The sequence below is a fragment of the Anguilla rostrata genome, chromosome 14 (assembly GCF_018555375.3).
Source record: "Anguilla rostrata isolate EN2019 chromosome 14, ASM1855537v3, whole genome shotgun sequence".
NCBI classification, from domain to species: domain Eukaryota; kingdom Metazoa; phylum Chordata; class Actinopteri; order Anguilliformes; family Anguillidae; genus Anguilla; species Anguilla rostrata.
In genome coordinates, this window is record NC_057946.1 from 11,346,882 (window position 1) to 11,370,562 (window position 23,681).

Genomic DNA, 23,681 nt, shown 5'->3' on the forward strand with positions numbered 1-23,681 from the left:
TTTATTGGTTGATGTATGTAAAATGACCAATGGGGAGACATGTTCTTTGTGGGCTAGGAGCATTTGAGGCAGGAAAAGAAGAAGAAGAAGGACAAACTGCAAACTCCCCTAAGTTTGGAGATTTATTGTGTGGACGTGTGAAGTTGTTTGTGAATTATGTCTGTTGAAATGGGGTCAGAGGGTACCGAAATGGGCTGAGAGTCTGTGGTCATTGTGGTTATTTATGTAGGGAACCCTGAAAAATGCCAAACTCTCTGTGCTGTATAGGTATGGGGCATGCCGACCCACCAAGTGGTAACTTGGTGGGATGGCATACCTGCCATCCCAATAATTGACTTTCAGTTCAATTTGGTCTTAACTGTTTACTGTCTAAATTGTCATGCCACCTGTTTCACAACACATAAACCTGATGTTATTAATTGAGCCTTCAACCAGTTCCTTCATCATTAACACACCCACTTGATTATTACAATTACTTTCCAGAAACTAAGTTTAAAGGAGATATACAGGTGACTTCCAAGATAATTAGAAATGTTGTTAGTAGCTCTGTAATTTGATTGTAGTATAATGGCTGCTCCCTACAATTTCAAGCTATTCCTAGCCAGAGTTACCCCAATCTCAATCCAGATGTATTGTTGTGAGAAACAATTGCAATTCACTTGATTTATCTGCTTGCTTTGTCTTGAATGTCTGCGTGGTGCATGACAGAAAGTTTTCATCAATATCAAGTTTTATTTTTTATTCAAATGGAAACATGTAGTGTGCTTTATATTTTTGGCTATGTATATTTAAAGTGTGTAGTAATAAAATAAGAGCTTTTCACCTACCACAATAGCTATCGATAGCTCACTTTCATTGTTTACTGGTGTAGAGGAGGTCACAGAGGGCTGCCTCCTTATCAGACCCTCAAAGTAAAACAGACTGTTTACTGTGCTGACAGTGATAATTGTATCATAATACAATGTTGTCATGTTTTGTATTGTTGGACAACTGATGTCATGGGGATTGGGGAACAACTTGGTGTCTTTGGTGGTGGGGTGCTGACTAAAGATCTTGATACCTATGGGTCAGCACTCAGCCAGATACACTCTCACTCAGCACTCAAGTTTAACTCAGTGTGATACGCTTACAGATTGGTGGCCTGTCCAGGGTGTATTCCTGCCGCTCACCCAATGCACGCTGGGATAGGCTCCAGCACCCCCTGCCCAGGATAAGCAGGTGTAGATAATGGATGGATGTTTCCAGTAAATGTGAATTTTAATAGCTACCAGTATGCTTTGTAGAAGAGTTTTAGGCTAACTGTATAGCTACATTTCAGTGATCAGATTCGGGTGACCACGTTGCAATAATTTTTTTTTTCTATTGGTCTATCGACCAATAGAAAACCAAGGAGGGTGATATAATTTAAATGTGGAGATTTGTTAGCTGGCTGGGATTATTCAGAATAGTGGGGTCATTACTTGGGTTGCGTAGAGTAATAAACTGAAGGGAGTTCATTGTCCGCTAGCTAGGAATCTGATCCACCGTCACTGGCTCTCCTGGACTGTTTAGTTTAGTCAGAATCAACTGAAATTCTGTTTGTACGCATTAACAGCAAGATAATAGAAAATGAACCACAGCGGGCCTGGCAAATCTTGCGGGAAAACATTCCTGTTCACATCGGAATCTGTAGGAGAAGGGCATTCGGGTCAGTCAAGTTTCTGCTATTTCTACGGACGTCTTTGAGTGATCTATGTTGGGCTAGTTCATGAAACTACAGCGAGCTAGCTACCTTAGCCTATGAAGATGCATCTATAAAGCTGTCTAACTACGCCTTTGACAAACGTAGCTAGGTAGGTTAATACAAAAAGGTTGGCAGCCTACTCAAGATTTATTTGAATTTATTCTGATACTGTTTTGATGCAGCAAACCTTCATGTTCATGTTCCCGTGTTCTTGACAGCCAGGAGAACAAGCTCACAGACATGTTTTAAAACATCAGCTTATAAATTACTTTGTTCATAGTTAGGTAATCATGATTCGTTTTCGTGTTGAACTTGATATTTTAAATGTCTGAATTTGTTTGTCAGCCCGAATTAGATTTCTCGCGTGGGCACGTCTGGCATGCCTAAAAAAACTTTACTCCCTTAAGATCTCCGGCTGTAGCCTTGTTTATACAGTATTCCCATAAACTCCCATCTTGCTAGCGAACTTGGTAAATATTGAACTACTAACGTGGTGCTGCTGTGCACTGTTCATTGTGTCTTTGTCTTCCGATCTATTTGCTTTGTGGCCAGTCGCAAAACTTTTTTTTCCTCCGAATTTGCACATTGCCACAAACCATATGCCATATTGAACGTGGTTTCTTAATATTAATGGACGGTAGTACAAGTTTATGTAATTTTGTCAGTAATACAACGTTCAGCAACAGGACGTAAATTGACCAGATAATACGGGAACACTCAAGAGACACTTGTATTAAACCACTTATTTTCTTTATTCTCGTCCCTTTATTACTTTATACCCATTAGTCAACATAATTACCTAGATGGGACAGATTCATAATATGAAGACATTGTTAAATAACAACAGAGTACTCATTTTGGTACAATGACATGTTTGCACTCAGCTGTTAGTGCTGCAGTATGATACCTTTTGTGATCCAGTAGATGAGGGATCACTGTTGCAGTTTTTAATGTTGCCATTAACTGCTGAAGCTTTCAAAATACATTATGCAACTGCGTATGGTTGGTTTTGAATGGGTGTAATTGAAGTTCAATGGTCATTGAATGTGTCTTTCTGTCAGATAAAATGTGTGACCAGATTAGCGATGCTGTGCTTGATGCCTACCTGGCTCGGGACCCTGACTCGAAAGTGGCTTGCGGTAAGTTTTCTGGCCATCTTTTATTAAAATAAAATAAAAAAACTAACAAAAAACATCACATCCCATTTTGGAGCAATGTCGTAAATTGGATTTGTAGGCCTTGGCCTTTGGTTATCTTGATTAGGTTCAAATCCTGCCTGGCAGATAAAGTATTGCTGCTATAAGATATCTGGCATGGAAATAAAAATTTCCTTGTGGCTGCAATATATCGACTTTGAACCCCTGTTTCAAAAGTTTGTTTTGACCAACTGTATGACAATGGAAGAGTATCTATTTTCAATTGTTTCTGCAGAGTGTGTGGCGAAGACAGGCATGATCTTACTGTGTGGAGAGATCACATCGAAAGCAAATGTGGATATCCAGACTGTGGTTAGAAACACTATTAAAAGTATTGGATATGATGATTCCTCCAAAGGTAATATACAAAAATAATAATAATAAAAATTTTAAAAATGAATTTGAGATGATAAAATATTTCTGGTATAGTTTTGCACTGCATGTGTCCTATAGTTACACTGGACCAAATCGACCACACAAATAATAAGTCATTGCTGACTCATATTCCATTTTTTATAACTTTCCCATTAGCACATTCTCCATATTAAAGGTAATTCTCAGGCCATGACATGTTAGATTATTTAAGGGACCAGCTCAAAGTTGTCCCAGTGTAATACTTGTGGGTAAGCAGATAGCAGAAATATATTTGAAGGTTTATATATTTCTGTGCTCTCCTGCAGGTTTTGATTATAAGACCTGCAATGTCCTTCTGGCCCTTGAACCGCAGTGCCCAGAGATCGCTGACTGTGTGTTTGAGGGCAGGACTGAGGAGGACATTGGTGCTGGAGACCAAGTATGTGGTTAAGACTGTGCCTTTGTTACATAGTAACACAAGACTACAGGTTCAATGAGAGAATGATGTACTAATAAATCCCATTCAGTCGGTCCCAGGAAACACATTTAACAATTACATGAGTTCATTCAGAACCTTGAGGTAAACAAATTAAATGTGAAATGTTGTGTTGTAAATTTCTGAAGACATCTTCTGTTTTCTTGCAGGGCTTGATGTTTGGCTATGCCACCGATGAAACAGAGGAGTGCATACCATTAACCATCTCCCTTTCTCATAAGCTCAATGCTAAGATGAAAGAGCTGTATTGCAGTGGAGTATGCCCCTGGATAAGACCAGACTCTAAGACACAGGTCATTTTATGTGCATGGGAATTCCTGATGGGAAATTACTGGTCCTTTCTGCACCAGCATTTAAAAAATATCCAGAAATTTCAGACAATCCTCTTAATGTTTACAGAAGGGGGAGTGGACACTGCTCGCAGTGTGTGATGCAACAAGGTGTAAATTCACTTGCAGATGCTTTAATCTTCACGTTGGTTAAAAGCACATCTTTAGAATGCAATAAACAGCACTATGGCACATTCAAAATAGTTTATTTTGTAGTTCATTATGCACACAGGTTAATTAGTTTAGTTAAAAGTTCATTCAGCCTTTGATATGGTTGCAGTGGGAAAATAATATTTTTAGATTTCGCACAAGTTCTGGAAATCAGTGGTTCTCAAACTGATTGAACTATTTGTAATAAAAAGACAATGAATAACACAGGAGTTAGCATTAGTAATTAATAAAGTATAAATAAAGTGACTGGCAGAAGGTTTGTGCTGACTGTGCTGTTAATGATTACTATAAGCACCAAATAATGGTGTTCCACAAAGATATTAGACCAATTCATTTTAGTGTAGAGGTTTTCATTAAATTAAGATGAAATTGTTGTTCGTATGGCTTTAAATTTGACAAATAGATCACTTCTGATGGAAAAATTACTTCTGTAATAGGTGGAAGACAAACAGCTCAACTATTAAAACTTCAGGTTGAAAATATAACCGAAATGGACTGCATTTGGTTGAAAAGATGACAGAAATGGACAGCATTGAAATATCTGATTGTGAATCAAAGGACATTATCGGTGATTCACATGACCCTGACTCTGATTAGTCTGTAGAAGACATAATAGGTGATTCTGATACCATAATACAGCCATTCAGGTTTGAGCCAGAGGTGACCAGAGTTGGAGGATTCTTCCCAAAGCCAACAACCAGAGCACTTTCTGCTCTCTTGCCCAGATTCATACAAGAAAACCAATATCAATTGTGTGCATCCGTCTGTGTCCAGTATAAGGATTTTAGACAATACGGGCTGCATGCTAACAGTGTTAGCTCTATCAATGGCTGCTGATTGATGATACTAGCTAGCTTAGCTCCTACCTTAAGATCTATTCTAATGTACCTCTAGCGAGTCAGTTAGTCTAGCATCATATGTTGATTTGACTAATTTTCCATTAGTGCTGTCACAATAACTTTCTGATGCGCATCAAGTATAGGCTAATTCTTCAATGGAAAAAGGGCTAGCTATAACTGACACTTCCTTGTTCTGTCATGTCACAAAATATGACGTAGGTGATCATTCCGAAGACTGTTGAAAAAGGGAGGGGGGGCAAAAGCGATTTTGGGCTTTTGCTTAGGGCTTGTTTCTTGCCTTTATTTCAATAAAATTTTGTTTTAAACATTGTGAAATGTAAAATAGGACGACTTCTTCCATTTGGCTGGTGTGTTTCATTTTTTAATAACATCTGTTGCTTACCCTTTAACAGGTGACAGTGGAGTACCGGGACAATATGGGTGCCATGGAGCCACTGCGCGTCCATACGGTGGTCATATCTGTGCAGCACAGCCCTGACATCAGTCTGCAGGAGATCCGCCGGGACCTGATGGACAAGGTGATTCGAGCAGTGATCCCATCCAAGTATTTGGATGACAGGACCATCTATCACCTTCTGCCCAGCGGGAAGTTCATCATGGGAGGCCCACAGGTGGGGAAAAGTTTTGTGCGTCTGTTGCTTATGTCAGATATACTGCATCAACGTTAAATGTTCCTAAAGCTCAATGCTCATTACAAAACATGGACAGAGGAAACAGCATCAGCCAGTCACTGCAGTTCTCTGACATCTCCTTATGACCATTGGCTAAGTTCTCATGCCCAAGTCCATGATCAGAATGAATGAATGAACGAATGAACTTTGTTGCCTTTTAATAAAGAAATTCTCTTTTTAAATCTGTGACCACAGATTACAGATAACTGTGACCATGTTAAGAAAAGGCAATCTCATTAGCATGTAAGAATGGAACAGGCTCTTGCCATACACGGAGTGACTCACAGGCAGAAATCGTCAGCGTCCTCCGTCAGTTTGAAATTGGTAGTTTCTGTTTTCCATCCCTAACCAGGGAGATGCAGGACTTACAGGGCGGAAGATCATTGTGGACACCTATGGTGGCTGGGGTGGCCATGGAGGTGGTGCGTTCTCTGGGAAGGACTGCTCCAAAGTGGACCGCTCTGGGGCGTACGCAGCCCGCTGGGTAGCCAAGTCCCTTGTTAAGGCCAAGCTTTGCAGGAGAGTTCTGGTCCAGGTGAGGTACTGACAAGCTCAGGTGCCCGATTCCCTGTTACACCCTGGAATCTAATCTAATGCGGTTTAATTTTTCTTTTATTTAACCTTTATTTAACTAGGAAAACCCCATTGAGATCAAAATCTCTTTAGCAAGGGGGACCTGACATAAAACACAATACAACACAAGACAGTAGACAAACAAGTTACAAACATCAAATGGGGAATGAGACAGCGGAGTAACAGTAATTAAAAAGCAGAGCAGAGGTTAAAAGCAGGAGCATATTTCAGTCACAGAGTCATGAATTACATGTTTACAACCAGCAATTGATAAAAAATATTTAGTCAATTTAAGATTTTTTTGAAGATTGTTCCAGCTGTAAGGTGCTAAATATCTGAAACCCAACTTTCGAAATTCAGTAGAGGGACGAGGGACTTTAAAGAGTATCACATCACCTGTGGATCAATCTATGCAGATGTAATAAAGTCAACACAGACTATTTATATAGCAGACAATGATGGGCACTGAGCACTATGGTAAACTGTGTCCAAGGCATGTAAAGTAGAGGAAGGAGCATGCATGTGAGTATGTCTCCATAGTTTAAAACAGGTTTAAAAAGTGGCTAAAATGAGTTTCCTCTTGGTTTTATAACTGAAAAAAGATTTATTACTAGAAATAGAAGCCTAACTTTGTCCTCAGTTTTTAAATTAATCTATATTATCTATATTTAATTTAAAACTACGCTTATCATCAAGCCAGATCCAAAGAAATTTATAGGAAGAACTCTTTAAATGCACTTGCCATCTGGATCGGTGATTTTCAGTTAATCTCTGGACTGAGAATCAGACTATGAAAACGCTAGGCAGGTAGTTTTGTCTGCATTAAGGACCAGCTTTAGATCAAAATGAATATAATTAAAAGCTGAAGTATTTTAAATGCTTGGGAAAGGGTTGGGGTATGGCAAGTGTCTCATCAGCTTTAAGTGTATATTACAATTTGAGTTGATAAAGACATGAGAAAGATGATTAATATAAATAACATTGGACCCACGATGGAGCCTTGAGGGACTCCTTTAGTTACCTTGAGAGAAGAGGATTTATGGCCAACAACAGATACACATTAAATTCTATTAGAAAGGTTGTTTGAAAACCAATTTACTGCTGTGGACCCAAAATAAATGCCCCTTAATCTATCAATTAGGATGGAATGGTCAACTGTATCAAAGGCCTTAGAAAGGTGAATGAAAAGAGCAGCACATTGTTTTTTTTTTTTTATTGTCAAGGACTTGGACTATGTCATTAATTACTGAAGATGCTGCATAATTGAAATACAGTTATATTCACTTGAGTTTGACTAATCGCTTTATACCTAGAATGCCTTTTTAACTTCTTTGGATCTTTCAGCTTTTGTGCCCTGACAAAAGAGATTACCTCCAGGAAGCATCAGTAGGACAGTAGCTTTTTGGTTCAGTACACCAGCAAATGGAGTTGCTGTCCTGAACCATTTTCTCATGTACAGATTAAAGTAATTTATATCAGCATGCTGATTGCCTTCTTTATGCTGCCTATGTCAATGTCATACTGTACTCCATGATGGTTCTGAAATCTGTTGATCAATCTCAAAGCTCCTTTTCCCGTGTTGTTCTTTAGATATCCTATGCTATCAGTGTGAGCTGCCCCCTGTCCATTTCTGTGTTCCACTATGGTACATCTGCAAAGGATGAAGACGAGCTGCTGCAAATTATACAGAATAATTTTGACCTGCGCCCAGGAGCCATTTTGAGGTCAGTCTAATTCATTCTTGCACTTCGCTTTGTGAAGTTGAATTAGATTACACTGCAGTCATTTGACAGATCCTCTTAGCCAGAATGACCTATATAATGAAGCGCATAAGTACCTTCTTCAAGGGTATGAAGTGCAATAGGAATATAAAAATGATAATTGACGGATTCATGGTCAGTAATCATGTGATGACAAGTGCTACGTAGAGTCAACCTGAGAACCTGTCATTCTGAGACATATATTCTAGCTATTTAAGGTAGGCAGCAAACTATATAACTTTTTTGCATATTCTGCAAGATGATTTATTCAGAAAATTCCACAAATACTCATTCAGTTACTATGGCGGCCTAAATAATCTGTCAGTATACCAGAAATGTTAAAGCCATTCATATTTTACTCCTCCAAGGATAACCTTGTTGACAAAGTTAAATTGAAATGGACTAGGTTTAGCAACTGTGGGAATTGATAACATTTAGAGTGTCAAGTTTTTTTTAAGTACATTGTCTTACTGTCTTTAAGGGATGGGGTCAGTTCCATTTTAGTCGCAATCAATTCAGGAAATCAATTTGATTTGTGAAGTGAAAATACCAATAATCTTCTATAGTGATTTTTCCAATTTATTAATTGATTTTCTGGTAGATTAACCCTGATTGTACCGTCTTTCACAGGGAACTCGATTTGAAAAAGCCTATCTTCCAGAAAACAGCCTGTTATGGACACTTTGGAAGAGAGGAATTTTCTTGGGAGAAGCCAAAGCCTCTGAAGTTTTGACACTGGATGGTTCCTATAAAAATAATCATTGTTGGCTTTGCAATACAGTCATTCCATATTATTATTGATTGATTGTACAAGGATGGAAATAATGTACTTCTAATAATGCATCTCTTTGCCATCAGTATTAATTTATGTAAAATGGTCTGTAATTAATTTTCAATGGGATTTGTATTTTTTGTACTGCTAAAATGTGTAATCATTTTGACAAATATAAACTGTGTAGACATTGCAACTTTACTATTTTAAATACTGATTCATACTCAAGTTAGAAATTAATATTCATTTGATACTGCATTAACAGTAATTCAATGAAACTGCAATAGTTATGTTGACTGATGTTAAGCAGAAATATAGAACCTAATGCAAGTGTATTTATCTACTGAAAACACATTTTAGTTTTCTAAAGTCTTATTAATGAATGAAAGTAATTAGTGTCAGATTGATTGACATTGCTACTCATGGATTCTGCTTTAGAATTTATAGGTAAAAACAGTGACTCAGAAGAAGGGGGCTGCGTGTGTATTCATTTAATATTTTGCAAAAAGATTTTTTATAATGCATCGTCTTCAGCCACGGAAGTCCTGGCAGAACTGCTGTTTCCGAATCCATTTTTACGCCTTAAAATTTCACAATAAAAATGACCTCCGTGCTTGGTCGGTCATAAGAGCATTTCATTAATAGGGGGCGATGTTAATGTTTCTCACCACCGAATCTCCCATGCAAAACAAGTGGGCGTGTCCAAACCAGGAAGAAAATAAATACAGCTAGTTGAACTAGCTAGAGTTGCCTCGATGCTAAGATTAATGTTTTAGCTTGTCAGTAAGCGATATCTAGCTGCATGAACTAAAGAAATGACGGCTTCCAAGACGATTGTGGTCTTCGGGATTGTGTCTCTGTCCCTTTTTTGCTTCGCATCAGTGAAAAATTCCAACATGGGTAACTAGCTAACCACAACTATCGATAAATTATGTTAGCTACTCTGCATGGTTTCTGAAACTAGCGTATAAGCCAGCTAGCTAAGTATTTATTTGTAACTGAGAGAAAAACATACATTATATTGATTACGTTAGCTATCTCGCGACCTGCTGAATGATAATTCCACGATAAGGAACAGCTGTGCACCCTCACATTTCGTATTTGTCGCTACATCTGTCGATAGCTAGCTAACTTAAGATGGCTGATTAGCTTAGGCGAACAATCTGACTTGATAGCACAATACGGTGATATGGTTTCGTTACCAAGCTGTTAAACTGCGTTAAAGACAAATAAGCTTCGTTATCTTTCAACAATCTTCAAAAAACTATGCAAACGACGGATTTTTATGATCAGGACCAAATAAGTATGGACAAGATGTCAGCTCTAGCTGACTGGATATAGTTGGCTACGTCATGTGTTTTGGTCATATCACAGTTTCGCAGGTTTGTCATGATTAAATTATTAAAATTGTATGTTCTATTGCAGGAGTCAGGGGTGCATTGCTATTCGCAGGTCGAGGCTTGTTCCTATTGGGTTTGTCTGGCTGGCTGGTGTCAGTTTTATATCCTTGGCTGAGACCCTCCTCTCCTTCTCCTCGTAATCGCAGGGAAGGTAGGTAGAGTTCTGCATGCATAAATATATGAAATCTGATGCGCAATAAATGTATTTTGTTCAGTCAACTTCTATTTTGAACGTGTACTGACAATTTACAAAAATTGCATTACAAAATTTAAATGTCTAGCTTCTGCCTTTGCATGATAATGAATGTAAAGTTTACGAAATTGTGGGAATGGGGTACATTTTAGCTTAGAGATCTTATTTAGACCCATCATCTGAAAACAGAAATGGTTAGGTGTCTGACCTGCACTTATGTCATGAGCTGCATCTAAATGTCTGTTCTTTAGTGCCTGATGAGGAGGTGAAACGGAAACGAGACTTGGCCAGGAAAGAACAACAAAAGAAACATTTAGAGAAGGTAACGTGCAATGGAGGAAGGTTCTGTGTGGAGCAAGTTTGGTGGACACATTGGCATCATCCTTGCGGTTTAAAATGCATAAGAAAAGTGTGGAGAGCACAACTGAAGCTTCTTACCCCAGGAAGTCAAGATGTGACCTGATGAAACTCAGCAAATAGCCATGTGATTGATGCAGAAACCTGCGAGACTGCATTCTTTAGTAATGCTGGATGCACAATATTATATGAATGTACTTGCAATGACTTGGTTTCCACTCCAAGCACTTCTAGGTTGTACAACCCTCTTGGTGTCACAGAATTTGGTATGTGTTCCAACCCCATTTGCCACACATACTTATGATATGGCTTCTGGTCTGCCATTTTGTCCTGTGTATTGCTAAACGCACTCTGTGTTAAGAATCAGTTTGTGTCGATGTGTCACTGGTGTGACATCTGTTGCGTTGAAAAGAAGGGGATTGTGTCACACAGCTAGTTTGAAAAGATGTTTTGGAGCCTTCGTTTAGTTTCAGCTGATTCCTTGAGGCAGTTACTGGTGGTGTTAATGCAGTGTCATCTTGAAAGGATCATCTTGTACGTATGAATAAATCTTCAGAATCAAGTCAATTCCTCATGAATTGTGGGTATGTGAGTTACGATCTCCACTGAGAACCAAGGGGTTCTCCTCTGCTTATTCTAGGGTACTGATATTCTCCTTATTGGCTTGTAGGTTTTTATTCAGCCTGAACAGTTGATGAGTAAGTTATACATATACAGGTCCTGTGTTTATTTTGCATATGCAGGTTGTGATGTTTTGCTTTCAGAGAAGTGGGAATTGGAAAAAGAGAGAAGTCTGAGCACAAAGTTGCTGGGAAAAAGATTAGATTCTTAACAATGTGTGATCAGGGGAATATATATGGATCATGAAAAAAGCCTTTGTGAGCCCTACACCAAAATACAAGATGTCATGCATACTGTCACCTTGTGGAAAATACAGGAGCTCACCAAGCCATGGAGTATATTGGCAATGACCTAAAGAACAATGTTAATGGTGACTAGTGGTTCCTTTCTGGGTATACATCTGGTATCCCTTTGGAAATGAACAGCTAGTAGCCAGAAAGTATCCAGCAGTCACTGGGTGTTGTTCTCTTGGTCAGTGCTACTACGATGCTTCATGAGGTACTCGTGTGTTTTCTTATCCTTAGTATATTGTCCTTGGTCTCTTACGAGAGCAGTGGTCTACACAGTGGTAGGGCCTTGGAGTTGGTGTTGAGCTTGTGCTGCTGTCTTTGTCTTCCCTTAAGGCCACTTCTTACGAGGAGTCTGTGCTGAGGCCTCGGAACGAGTTCAGGCTGAGGCAGAGGGAGGAGCGTTTCTACCGCATGACAGGGGAGGCCTGGAAGCTGACCCAGGGGCAGCCATTAGGGGTGAGGAATAATTTATACATTTAAAAAAAAAACTATATCTATCGTTAGTTGTGACATTTTTCTCCTAATTTGTAATGCCCTGTTTTCTTTGTAAGCTTGCCTCATCGTTGTAGTTTTTTCAAAGGCATACCCAAGGATGGCCATCCATTGTCACGGCACTGCTATGGGCCTCAGAAGTCTGATGTAACACGGAGCAGTACTTTTACCCATATATGGCTTTTTGGATCAGAGGGTAATTTCCCTATGGAGAAAATGACGAGTATACGAAGTAGTTTATCATTAACATATCGCAAAAACCCAGTTATCTGAGTCTGTGAAGTGTTAAACTGAGTCATTTTTTAAAACTTAAATGCCGTACAGAGTAAACATTATTTATAGGTTGTTATTGCTTGTGGCTCTGCCATATGTCAAACTTCTGAGGCCCATTTGCCACACCCATTCATCAATATTCATAAATATTCAAATTGGATTTATTTGGTTTGAAAAGTAGGGAGACCTTACAGTGTTAAAAACATGTATCTCACCATCTGAATCAGATTCCAGTACTGTCTGTGTTATTTTGTTAGCTGTGTATTTTATGCTGTATTCACATCCTTTAATGAAGATTCATATTGAGCCAAAGCTTTGAGGTTCAACAGTAGCAGAATTTGAACTTTGAACATTAAGAATAATATTAAGTTGATCACCTGGTTAATATTGACACCATGTGATGATGAACCTAGATTTAACCAGAGATGCCATTGTGGTCTCATTATTAGTGCAAAAATGTTTGACAAGCCCTGTGCCCTGATGTAGGTGAAAAAACATAATTAATAGAAATATCACAGGCTGCAGGAACAATCAGTATTGTAGTTCTGAGTCAGACAGATCTATGGTTTGAGTCACCTAAGATTGCAGTCTATCTGAGACTGTTTAGCTCTTAGATCTCGCCAGGTTAGAAACTGGCCTTGCTTAGTCCCGCCTCAAGCATGCTGATTTCACACACTTTTGATAAGCGGGCACATTGCTTCCTGTTTCTTGGAAGGCTTTATATTTAACTTGGTAAATATCAGCTCTGCCCAAGTACTGTTCTTACATGCATAAATTAATCTTTAATTTGCTATTTCTATACGTGTATTGAATCTACATGTTTTATCATGTCCCACTGTCCACTAACAGGACAGGTAAATAAGGCACAGAGACAAATTCTTTCACAATTCATTGTCGGTCAGCTAACAGCTAACAGAGAGGGAACACTGACGCATTTCGGCTGTAAGGTTTCCAAGAGCACTCTACAGCTGAAACGCGTCAGCAATCCTTCTGTTAGCTGGCTGAAAATGAAGCAGTGATTTATTTTCTTATTTTCTTATTTTTATTTTTTGGAGACCAGCATGCTATATTGTACCATTTGAGATGTGCTGTCTGTTACCAGGACATGTATAGTTCTGTCTGTATTTGGACAGTGACACAATGTTTGTCGTTTTGGCTCTGTACTCCAGCACATGAGATTTCAGCTGAAACAATGAATGAGCTTAAGTTCAGACAGCTCTAATTGGAGGGTATTTACATCAATGTTGGGTGGTACGTGTGACACATTTTGTACATAGTTCCCCCATTTTAGGGGCCAACAGTAATTGGACAAATTGACTTAATCTTAAATAAATTTGTCATGTTTAGTACTTAGTTACAACTCTTTGCAGTGACTGCCTGAAGTCTGCAACCCATAGACATCACCAGATGCTGGATAGCTTCCCTGGTGATGCCCTGCCGGGCCTGTACTGCTGCCATCTACTACACATGCATACAGCAGCATACAGTCACCTTTTTCTTGTTGCTGTAAACAGTACTTGCCTTATTGGGTAGGAAGGGGAATCGCCTGAGCCGCAGTCAGAGGAGGAGGAGGGGAGCGACACCCCAAATCGACAGGCTGTGAGGAGGAGAAAGCTGCCGGAGAGTGCCACCAGAGCCCCTCCGCAGCCTGAACGTCCTGTGGAAAAGAGGGTGAGTGACCCATAAACTCGGAGCTGAACACTGAGCCCCAACACCGCGACCACACACAGGGTGCAAACTAACGCACAGAGATGCACGCGTGCTCTCATACAAGCGGCAGGACGCGTATCTGTGCACACTCGCTTGGACTATATGAACGCATGCGCATGCCTCCTCAAGTGATTAAAAAATGAGCATAGCAGTTGTCCTCCTTTGTCTGTGCAGCCTGATGAATGGCAGTGCTAGCTGGCAGAAACTGGGCCCGTCTGGGTTAAATATGTTGAATTTTCCTCGGCCCCATGCTAAGGGATTTTGGATTGATTCGTATCTGAGCTTTTGTCTATCACTTTGGCGTGAACGATAATGCAAGCCTTTCCCCCCTGTGTATTATTGGACAGGTTGTGGTTTTGCCAGAAGAGCCACCAGATGATGCTGAGGGGGTGAGTGTTGCCTGTCATGGGGCTGCAGTAAAAATAACTGGAGTTCTTTTTTACCTGTGAGGTAGTACTTAAACTGGAGATGGAAACATTCCGACAACCATAGACACTGGGCTTAATTGAAATGGTCTTACCATTGTTTGCCATAACCAGCAGCTGAGAACATGTGGAGACTAAGGCAAGTGTGTGCAGGACTAAATGTTGAGGAGTTGCTTAGTTGCACATAGTGTGTACATTACACTCTGTTGAACGATTGAAAAAGTAATGCGCACATTTCCATCCTTTCTCAGGTTGTGAGGGTGGCTTTGAGGTGTCCCAGTGGAAGAACAGTCAAGAGGAAATTTCTCAAATCTGACAACTCTCTGGTATTCATCATATCCCTGCCTCCCTTAACTGAGAACATTCAGGCTCTGAATTTTTCTAAATCTGTTTTTATTTCCATCTTTCCTGAGCTGTAAAAAGTGTATTATAAATGCTGTCTTGCTAGGTGAAAACTTGTGCTGCGTATTCTCTGGGTGGAGGTGTTAACTTCAAGTTTTATCACACCTCCCCCTGGCCCCTGGTGGTGTTGCATCAGGCTGCCCTATGCATTAATCTGCAGTAACAATGTGTTGACACTAGAGGTCAGTCAAAGATTACACAGGTCTGCAGGTGCAGTTGCACCCATTCTTACACTGGTTACAAGGAAAGTTATAGAATCCAAATTCTTGTGGTGCCGGTGGGGGGTGGAGCTAAACATACATTTATTGACTGAACTGCGACTAGATGGAAAAATAACACTTACTCCTATGATGTGTAGGTCCTCTTGGACTGGATGCTTAAGACTGGGTACCATCCTGCGATCTACACCATCTGTACCTCCTACCCCCGCTGTCCCCTGGATGTGGGCAGGGCCCTTACCCTTGAGGGTGCAGGTATCAAAATGGACACGGTCCTTAATGTGGAGGAGAAGGACCCCTCCATGACCTGAAGAAACAGTGCCAATTCCCCTGGTCTCAAGGGGTATTTCTGAACAGTTTTCCCACGTTTGCCAAAGAGAGCAGGTGATCTGTAAGGACGAAATGGATTGCCAGTGGTAGTGCTGATCGTTACCAGAGTTAGAGTTCCCAGAATGGTCTAAATGTGTTTCTGTGCTATATTTTTCTTGAAATTAATTGGCGGTTTTGATGTTTTGATATATGGCTCCCCCACCCCCAAGTAAATAAAAAATGGGTTTTGTTCAGTTCCTTGAAAAACACTACAAGTATTACGAGCCAGTGACCTGCTGCAGTTTACGATCAAAAGTACTTTAATTTGTTCAAATACACCAAAGAAGATGCAATCACTTCATGACAAATATACAGAAAAAGATACAGTAAACACAATCGGTAAGATTAGACAAAGGAAAGGGGGCAGGTTAAGCAAGGGGTTCTTACACATGAAAGCATACACTCCCAAAAAGGAAGAGGTCTCTCCTTCCATTTAAGCATTCATTCCCACATAGTATAGTGTTTGGTGAAGTAAAGAGGGGAGAAAGGGAAAAGCTTGTGCATCATTATAAAATACTGTAGTTCACATGCCTGGCATTGCCAACTCAAAATGTAAAATTTTCCAGTGAGGTTGAAAAAAAAGCTAATTGTCACGTAGTTCTCTCTCAGTTTTTAAGTAATGTACAGCTCATGAACATAAAAGGACATTACTACGAATAGTATACAGCAGGCAATGTTTGACCGTTGAGCCCAAGGACGAGGTGTTGCGGTACCGAGACACAGGGCAGTTTGTATGTGTGTACTAAATGCTTATGGTGTATATGGCACACTTTGGTCCATGTTAGTGCTTTCATGTTGTATCGGATCCCACTTGGTAATATATGGTTCGTCGTGATTTTTCTTTTTTTTTTTTTTTTTTTTGCGTTGTCTTGGCGCGGTCCTACACCAGGTCATGTGACGTTTATAGGAAGTAGTCGGGGGTGCGTCTGGTGACGTGGGGCTCTCCGCGGCGAGGCGCAGGGTCAAACTGAAGGCTGTGGTAAGAGGAGACAAAGCAGAGTGAGCAGCTCTGACTGGAGCACACAAAACACTTTCTGCACACTTCACCCGACCTATAATCATTTTCATCTGCTTTGTTTGCTTATTACCAAACACACCTATACATCTCAGCATGGACAAACCACTTTGATTCTGAACTAAAAGTTTGAATCCAAAATACTTAGAAATATTGCCTGAAAATCTTCTAGTATGATTAACTCCATATTTTCCTCACATGGTAATGTTTTCTGTGATAAATGAGAAACTGAAAGAAAGTTAGGAGGTGTAAAACTTTTCTTACAAAGAGTATTTAAGAGTGTCGTCCAGTTCCATGATGGCGGCTTGGTTGCCACAGCGATAGCAGTAGTTTGGCGCACTGAAAATGGTGACGACGTTTCTGTCATGACACCAGTTGTAACCCTGGAAGGGGACAAAATTTCGTTATTCCAGTAAAATCTAAATATGGTAATCGCTTCACACCCAGCAATGCATTTGTGTCACCACACAAATAACACTATTCATGGTCCAGTCCTGACTAAACAAACTGTCAGCACTGCATGAAATGTTAAAACAAAAAGTACACGTGCATTATTGGGACAGCGACACATTACAATTATTCACCATCTTAGCACAAATAAAGAGAAAAGGAAGTATGTTTTTTGAGCTGCTTTTAAAATATTTCCCCCCCCGTTCGTTCAACAGTCACTGTCTTGTTGGCCACAAACAGAGAGTATTCAAGGAAAATGATGCGAGACTTCATGAAAGACCAATTAATCGCTTCTCCTTAAGTCACAAGACTATTCTGTGGGCAGTTTATCCTCAATTCATTTAGACAGAAAATGGTACCATCCCACAGTCGTTGGCTTTCAACAGACACATCCCTATCACCATGTATAAATACATATTACAGGGAGGCCTTGATTCACAACTTAAGTGTGTGACTTCCTTGCACTGGGGATTCTATCAATCGTTATTTCATGCGCTGTTCATCCTTTCAACTAATTTTATAAATGTATCGTTATTATGAGGAGCAGGAAGACAGCACAACTTAAACTTGCAACCATTCATCAAAAAAACCTATCCTCATCTAAATGAATAAAGTAGTTTCTATATCGGGTAGGTCATGCAGACCTACCATGCCCTGAATGTGTGCCCCTTTAGTTAATCCCCAGAAATCTTGGCAACAGTGGTAGGAACAGTGGCAGCTGGATCTGGGGCTTATGAGGTCATGGGTCTGATCCGAGCCACCAATCAAAATCCAAAAGAGTGCTTTCGTGCCCTCCCACAGAACCCAAGCTCCCAACCAGACAAGCTTACTCAAGTCTGACTGGTCAATAATTGGGCGAATACCACTGCGGGGTATAGCAGGAAGGGGCCGGGCTCACCTCCATGACGAGCTGGTGGGCGCGGGACACGAGAGTGAGGCCGTTGGCGTGGTTGAAGGTTTCGGAGATGTCCTGTCCGAAGGTGTATCCAGCCCCTCGGGGGGAGATCCCCCAGCCCCCACGATCGTCGGGGTCCGACCACAGGAGGTCGCACATGGGCCCCTGGAATGCATTCCGGAAAGTTACACCGCTTGTTTTATAACAATTATATCAATAACACCCTCTACCCCAACCCGCCATTACGTACTGTCGCTTGTTTTGGAACTCCAGTGTCAAAACGAACGCGTACGAAACGATACCCATGAACTCTGCGTCTGCCCTCAGTCTGCCCCCGTACTGACACCGCCCCCATACTGACATGCCCCCATACTGACACCTCGGCCGTACTGACACCTCGGCCGTACTGACACCGCGCCCTCTCTGCAGCGAGAGCAGGCGGAGGAGTTTCTGCCCGTGACTGACCTCGTGTGGGACCTCTTGAAGACGGTCCAGAGCTCGGATGTGATCCAGTGTGTCTATCGAGGGAGAAAGGCCACCGTGCAGGCAGAATATCTGATGGGAGAGAGGGAGGGAAGGGGAGAGAAAGACATTGGCAGATTGGTGACAGGCACGTTAAACTTAAAAGTACAATCGAGGAGTCAAGCAAATGAAATTTTATTTTTTGCCCCCAAACAACCCTGATATTTAATCTCTCATTCCGGAACGTGCAGCGGTATTTGTAAGCCTACCTTGTCGCTGTAGTGCATTATGTCAAGTCAAGAAAGAGCACACAGCAAAAACAGAAGCCTTGAGAATAATACATACACATATTACACACACACAGCATTGATGGAATAAGCCTACAATACTTCACTTGTAATAAATTCTTGTATGAACTTAACAGAAAAAACAATAGCACATTCAGTACAAGTGACCTCACATAGTTTATCCTTGGGAGTTAGTGTCCGTTTCATTGACTTGAGACTCTTAATTAAGAGCCAGGTCGTAGTCTCCCCCAGGTGAGCTGCAATGCATTCCTGTGTCTTCCGAATAAATTGGAATTAACATGCAGCTGGGCTCACCTGTCCGTCTACCAGGGCTGTCAGGGGAAGATAGTCAAAGAGGTCTGTGAAGTACTTCCACACGTTGGCGTTGCCGTACTTCCTCAGGCACTCGTCGTAGAAGCCGTACACCTGTGTGATCTGCCTGCTCTCGTGGTTTCCCCTCAATATCGTGATGCGTTCTGGGTAACGAACCTGGAGGTGAACAACGGAATTGAACACTTGTGACTAGGCCGTCCCAAAAAAGAATACGATACGTGGGCAAGGCTATGGTGACTTGTGCTTGGCTGTGAATAACTCCCAGCCAACACTGGCTGGATTTGATCTCTTTTGGGTGGACCAAAGAGAATCAGACACACAACACCTGAGCGAGAACATGACATTTTCTGCTTCCCTCTCGCTGCTGGATAATTTCACTGGCTTCAATTCCGAAGGCAGCTCACCTTTAACGCGACAAGAAGCGACACTGTTTCCACCGAGTAGTAGCCTCTGTCCACGTAGTCGCCCATGAACAGGTAGTTGGTGTCGGGGGACTTTCCCCCGATTCTGAAGAGCTCCATGAGGTCATGGAACTGACCGTGGACGTCTCCACAGACAGTGACAGGGCAGCGGACCTCCTGCACATTTGACTCCTTGGTCAGGATCTCCTTGGCCTGGGGAGAAGCACAGAAGAACGGGCATGGCTTAATAGTGGTGAGTGCAACACCAACTGCACACAGGGTCACATCTGCCGCTGTATAATTCACAGTTGGTGAAATTTAATTGTCTTGTACAACCAGGTATAGCCTATATCTTTTTGGATCTTATCCAATTCTAACAAAAGAAAAAATGGAATCCGACACTGTGTAACTGGCAGAAATCAGGCTTGTCTTTTCATTGCACCTAAAAAATACTGCAATGGCAAAAACTGTACCCTGACTAATATACAAAAAGAATCCAGCTTACACAGGCTTTCAGTAAATTTCAAATGCATGTGAAGCTGCATGTCCCTAAACTAATGACCAAAATACAAAATAGAAAAAAGAAAATAATAAAATTTAAAAAATTAGGAAAGGGCTGCATAATTGCCTGTTGCGACTGCAGATCGGTTTGAGTGCCAGAGACTCTAGGCTATAAAATGTTATTCCATTGTTTAGATCCAAAAAAGATTATATCAGTTTTTGAATGGCCGTAAATCTAGTTTAGGTATTTGCACATCCAACGAGACGCTTTGCCAAAGCGCCGTTAGCCGAGCTAGTGCACGGGCGCCAGTATTTCCGTGGTGCCACGCGAAAGTGCATCTCCATGGAGACCTCTCTGCAGAGCAGCCCCACCCTTTTTCCTAGAAGCTTGAGAAGGAGGGTGTTTGTACACAGCAGAGCCCATCATGCAGGCATAGACCTGAAACACAGGACCTGCGTGCTGAACAGCACAGGCGGATTAGAACCAAGGCTGTGGCTGTTATTACAGCTGACCTGTGGATTCAACAGCAATATGTTAACAATCTAGGCAACTTGAAGGCTGGTGAGTTGAGCTAGGCACGTCAATTGGTCAGAGAAAGGCACCATGGAATAAATGACAATCCATACAATTAATGTTTTTTTTAAGGGCGAGCAATACTAGCAAAATTGAGCCAAGATCAAAGTGATATGTACAATTCTGCATTATGGACATAGTGAAACCAGGTGCAAGAGGAATATATGGGTTATATACACAGACATGTGGTAAACATGACTGTGTTTACTGTGTATTATCCTCCATGGTGTCCATATATGGCAGTGAAACAAGATTACTGATCAGCATGTAATCTTAAAACCAAGTGGACATACTTCACATAAACACCTAGCCAAAACAATCATGTGCCATTATGCCATTTTCCCATGTGTTACTTACTCTATAAATGTTAGATTATGTTTAGGTCTATCTTTAATTATGGAAGTCTTGTGGAGTGATGCCATTAAGACATCAAAACCAAGGCCAAGGGCAAAGAGGAAATTAAATGCTGGAAAGTTTTAAGGACCATCAGAAAGGACCAACAATCAGCAACAGCATCAGCATTGTGGGACCCAGTCCCACATAGATACGTTTTGTGTGTGGACTATTTCAGAGCTACTTCAAAATCATTTCGCAGACTGCTGTGGTAAAGCTCCCACATGAGTATGAGTGCGCATAATGTTGTGTATTCTTATATGCATTTCCATTCTTTTTTTGTATATTACTGCTATCTAAATGTTTCAGGGAGTAGAGAGCACAAGCTACTCTCTTCATTTCACTATTGGCTTGACTGGCCTCCCTCTCGATCAGTTACGGTGCCTGATTGCCATGGTAACAGATTGCTTCTTCGGAGATATTTAGTCTGGTTCACTGCCGGTGTGACAGAAATGTCCAATGATAACTTGTCCTCCCAGTGTCCGAATGCAAATCTTATATAATTGTGGAAACCGATTGTAAATCAATACGCACAACTCTCCCATTGATAACCTTACATCTACTTGACAGTTACAGTTACTTTCGCTCTGAAGATAATTATTTCTGCAGTCCAGGTTTGAAAAGTCACATTCCCTGCAGAATTCCAACAAAACCTTATGGCGAGTCTGGATACAAATTCATCACCAAATATAAACATAAGCAGAATAGTGCCAACCAAGCTCTTTATTTGAATGTAAATCCCCTTCAAGAAAAATATATTTTCGATGTACTGCCTTAATACCAAAAAACAAAACGACTGGTATTACATATGTGAATAGCAATAAGGTGGAAAACAAAAACGAATCTTTCAACAAAACAACAAAAAAGATAGTGAACTTGATCCAAGTTGAGTGCACAATTTCGGTATATGAATGAGGAAAAAAAAGTGGGATTTAAAAAAAAACTGACAGCATGAGAAAGATCCTACTTGTCTTTTTAAAAACAACTGTCAGAACCAATTTGGCATCAATCACTGATGTATGCCCATCGTGTGACGTAATGGAGCAAACCAGAAAGCTTAAAATGTAATGTAATCCTACTTGACAACAGCCTATACTGTAGTACTAGTTCCACTTTGTGGAAATACACTTTGTAGCAGTCGCGTGGAGTGTCTTCGGGTTCTGGTGGTACATGAGTGCGTGTGTTATTGCTCTTGTACCCAAAGCTTTTGGCAAACGGTTCCGCTGAAGGATGGAAAAAGATACTCAACCCCCTAATGTTAGCTACAGTCGCTACGTGCATATCCAACGTTACATTTTGTACATGCACCACCAGACCTTATGTCAACAAAGCGCACCAGCAGCTGATGAACTAGCCTAATTCTGGATAAACTCAATAACTTGTATATACCAAATATAACAGATATAACAGATGATCAACACAAGCTTGGTAAGCCAGCTTGATCAACAAACGTTTACAACGACCAATGTCTGATGCCAACGTTAATACATAATTAAGTTAGTAAGATAGCTCGATACAAGACAGTAAAAAGCAGTCAGACTAGATCTAGAGAAGAAACTGGAATCTGCTCTTTGTAACTTCGGACTAATTAGACTAGTCAACGTACTTCACTGGGGTAATAGCTATGTACCAACCAGCCGAGAACTAACGTTAGTCTAGATAAATTATCCGAGTAGTTACTGCCTGCTGCCTTGCACTGTCGAGCGATAGAAGCAAGCAAGCCAAGAAGGCTAGCTACTAAGACCGTATTTGAGAACCCGACCGTAGAAAAGTGCAAGATCAATCACTGACAGCTTGCAGAAATGTGATAAGACTGATTGTACCGCTGAGTTAATTAGCCAGTAAGCTATCGTTAACTAACAACTGAGACACATGCTAATATGTACATGTCAGCAATATCAAAATGGCCTTCCAATGGAGCTAGCATGCTAACATTAGCGAGGTCTACCCAACAAGTTCCTTACCTTCTCGCATAGCGTTCTCACTTGATTCTCCGTAAGCTGTTTGCATTCGTTCAGTTGTTCGACCCACTGGTCTAATTCCTTTGTAAATACTTTTTCTTCCATTTTAAAAAATGAAATGAGTTGGATATATGTTTAAAACGCCTTTACTTGCAGCTACACTGGAAAGCTAGTAGCTTGATCGCTACCAACGTTGGATCAATGTTTTTTTTTTTCGAAATGGGATGCAGGGGTAGGGGCTTTGGTACTAGCTACGTCCTGCGTGTGCCCAGATTCGGAATAGAAAACACAATAATATTAAGTTCACGCTGGCGTTTCTATGTTCACAATCATATGGTCCACGACGCCCCCGAGTCGAGTATGTGTCTGAGGGCACGTCGCTGTATTTCTGTACCGAAAATAGCTAGCTAGCTCCCTTTTCCCTCCGACCTTCCGAGGGAAACTTAGCTGTGTAATGGCCGCCCGGCTCTGCGTTCACCCCGCACGACGTCATCAGAGAGGCATTTCCCCAAGATCAACCGGGATCAACGCATTTCGAAAAACAAGAAAACGACGTTAGCTAAAGCAGAATGCTCCTCTCGTCAAAATCCCTGTTATGTACACAATTAATATGTCTGCGCCCTCTCGTGGTTCAGAAGACCATTCACATACATGAATTTTCCAGACCTCCGAACAAATGCCAGCGCCGCAGCCTGCACTCTGCACAAATAGCGGCGTTCAAATCGTTTGAAGGGCTGTTATTCGACTGAAGTTT

General features: G+C 41.0%; 3 protein-coding genes across 7 annotated transcripts; 2 read left to right on the forward strand and 1 right to left on the reverse strand.

Annotated features, from left to right (window-relative positions):
* Nucleotides 1-1,384: 1,384 nt before the first annotated feature.
* mat2al (methionine adenosyltransferase II, alpha-like) lies at nucleotides 1,385-9,106 on the forward strand. 2 transcript variants are annotated; one of them, XM_064307230.1, is made up of 9 exons: nucleotides 1,385-1,687; nucleotides 2,785-2,862; nucleotides 3,155-3,277; nucleotides 3,600-3,712; nucleotides 3,919-4,062; nucleotides 5,522-5,740; nucleotides 6,153-6,335; nucleotides 7,964-8,097; nucleotides 8,764-9,106. In XM_064307230.1, exons 1-9 carry the CDS (start codon nucleotides 1,609-1,611, stop codon nucleotides 8,864-8,866), a joined length of 1,176 nt encoding a protein of 391 aa, XP_064163300.1. In that variant the 5' UTR covers nucleotides 1,385-1,608; the 3' UTR covers nucleotides 8,867-9,106. The 2 variants fall into 2 exon arrangements, with proteins under 2 accessions (XP_064163300.1, XP_064163301.1); XM_064307231.1 differs by lacking the exon at nucleotides 1,385-1,687 and adding an exon at nucleotides 1,694-1,832.
* A 470-nt stretch (nucleotides 9,107-9,576) lies between these two features.
* ubxn8 (UBX domain protein 8) lies at nucleotides 9,577-15,849 on the forward strand. 3 transcript variants are annotated; one of them, XM_064307237.1, is made up of 8 exons: nucleotides 9,577-9,805; nucleotides 10,331-10,456; nucleotides 10,750-10,820; nucleotides 12,100-12,222; nucleotides 14,065-14,202; nucleotides 14,589-14,630; nucleotides 14,918-14,992; nucleotides 15,427-15,849. In XM_064307237.1, exons 1-8 carry the CDS (start codon nucleotides 9,721-9,723, stop codon nucleotides 15,595-15,597), a joined length of 831 nt encoding a protein of 276 aa, XP_064163307.1. In that variant the 5' UTR covers nucleotides 9,577-9,720; the 3' UTR covers nucleotides 15,598-15,849. The 3 variants fall into 3 exon arrangements, with proteins under 3 accessions (XP_064163307.1, XP_064163308.1, XP_064163309.1); XM_064307238.1 differs by having other exon boundaries at nucleotides 10,358-10,456; XM_064307239.1 differs by lacking the exon at nucleotides 9,577-9,805 and adding an exon at nucleotides 10,050-10,208.
* A 641-nt stretch (nucleotides 15,850-16,490) lies between these two features.
* On the reverse strand, nucleotides 16,491-23,495 carry ppp2cb (protein phosphatase 2, catalytic subunit, beta isozyme). 2 transcript variants are annotated; one of them, XM_064307234.1, is made up of 7 exons: nucleotides 22,931-23,481; nucleotides 19,502-19,711; nucleotides 19,080-19,253; nucleotides 18,481-18,570; nucleotides 18,019-18,180; nucleotides 16,935-17,053; nucleotides 16,491-16,629 (listed from the first exon to the last, which is right to left on the reverse strand). In XM_064307234.1, the coding sequence occupies exons 1-7, from the start codon at nucleotides 23,030-23,032 to the stop codon at nucleotides 16,557-16,559; spliced, it is 930 nt and encodes a 309-aa protein (XP_064163304.1). In that variant the 5' UTR covers nucleotides 23,033-23,481; the 3' UTR covers nucleotides 16,491-16,556. The 2 variants fall into 2 exon arrangements, with proteins under 2 accessions (XP_064163304.1, XP_064163305.1); XM_064307235.1 differs by lacking the exons at nucleotides 16,491-16,629; nucleotides 16,935-17,053; nucleotides 18,019-18,180 and adding an exon at nucleotides 18,214-18,343 and having other exon boundaries at nucleotides 18,377-18,570; nucleotides 22,931-23,495.
* Between the last annotated feature and the right edge of the window lie 186 nt (nucleotides 23,496-23,681).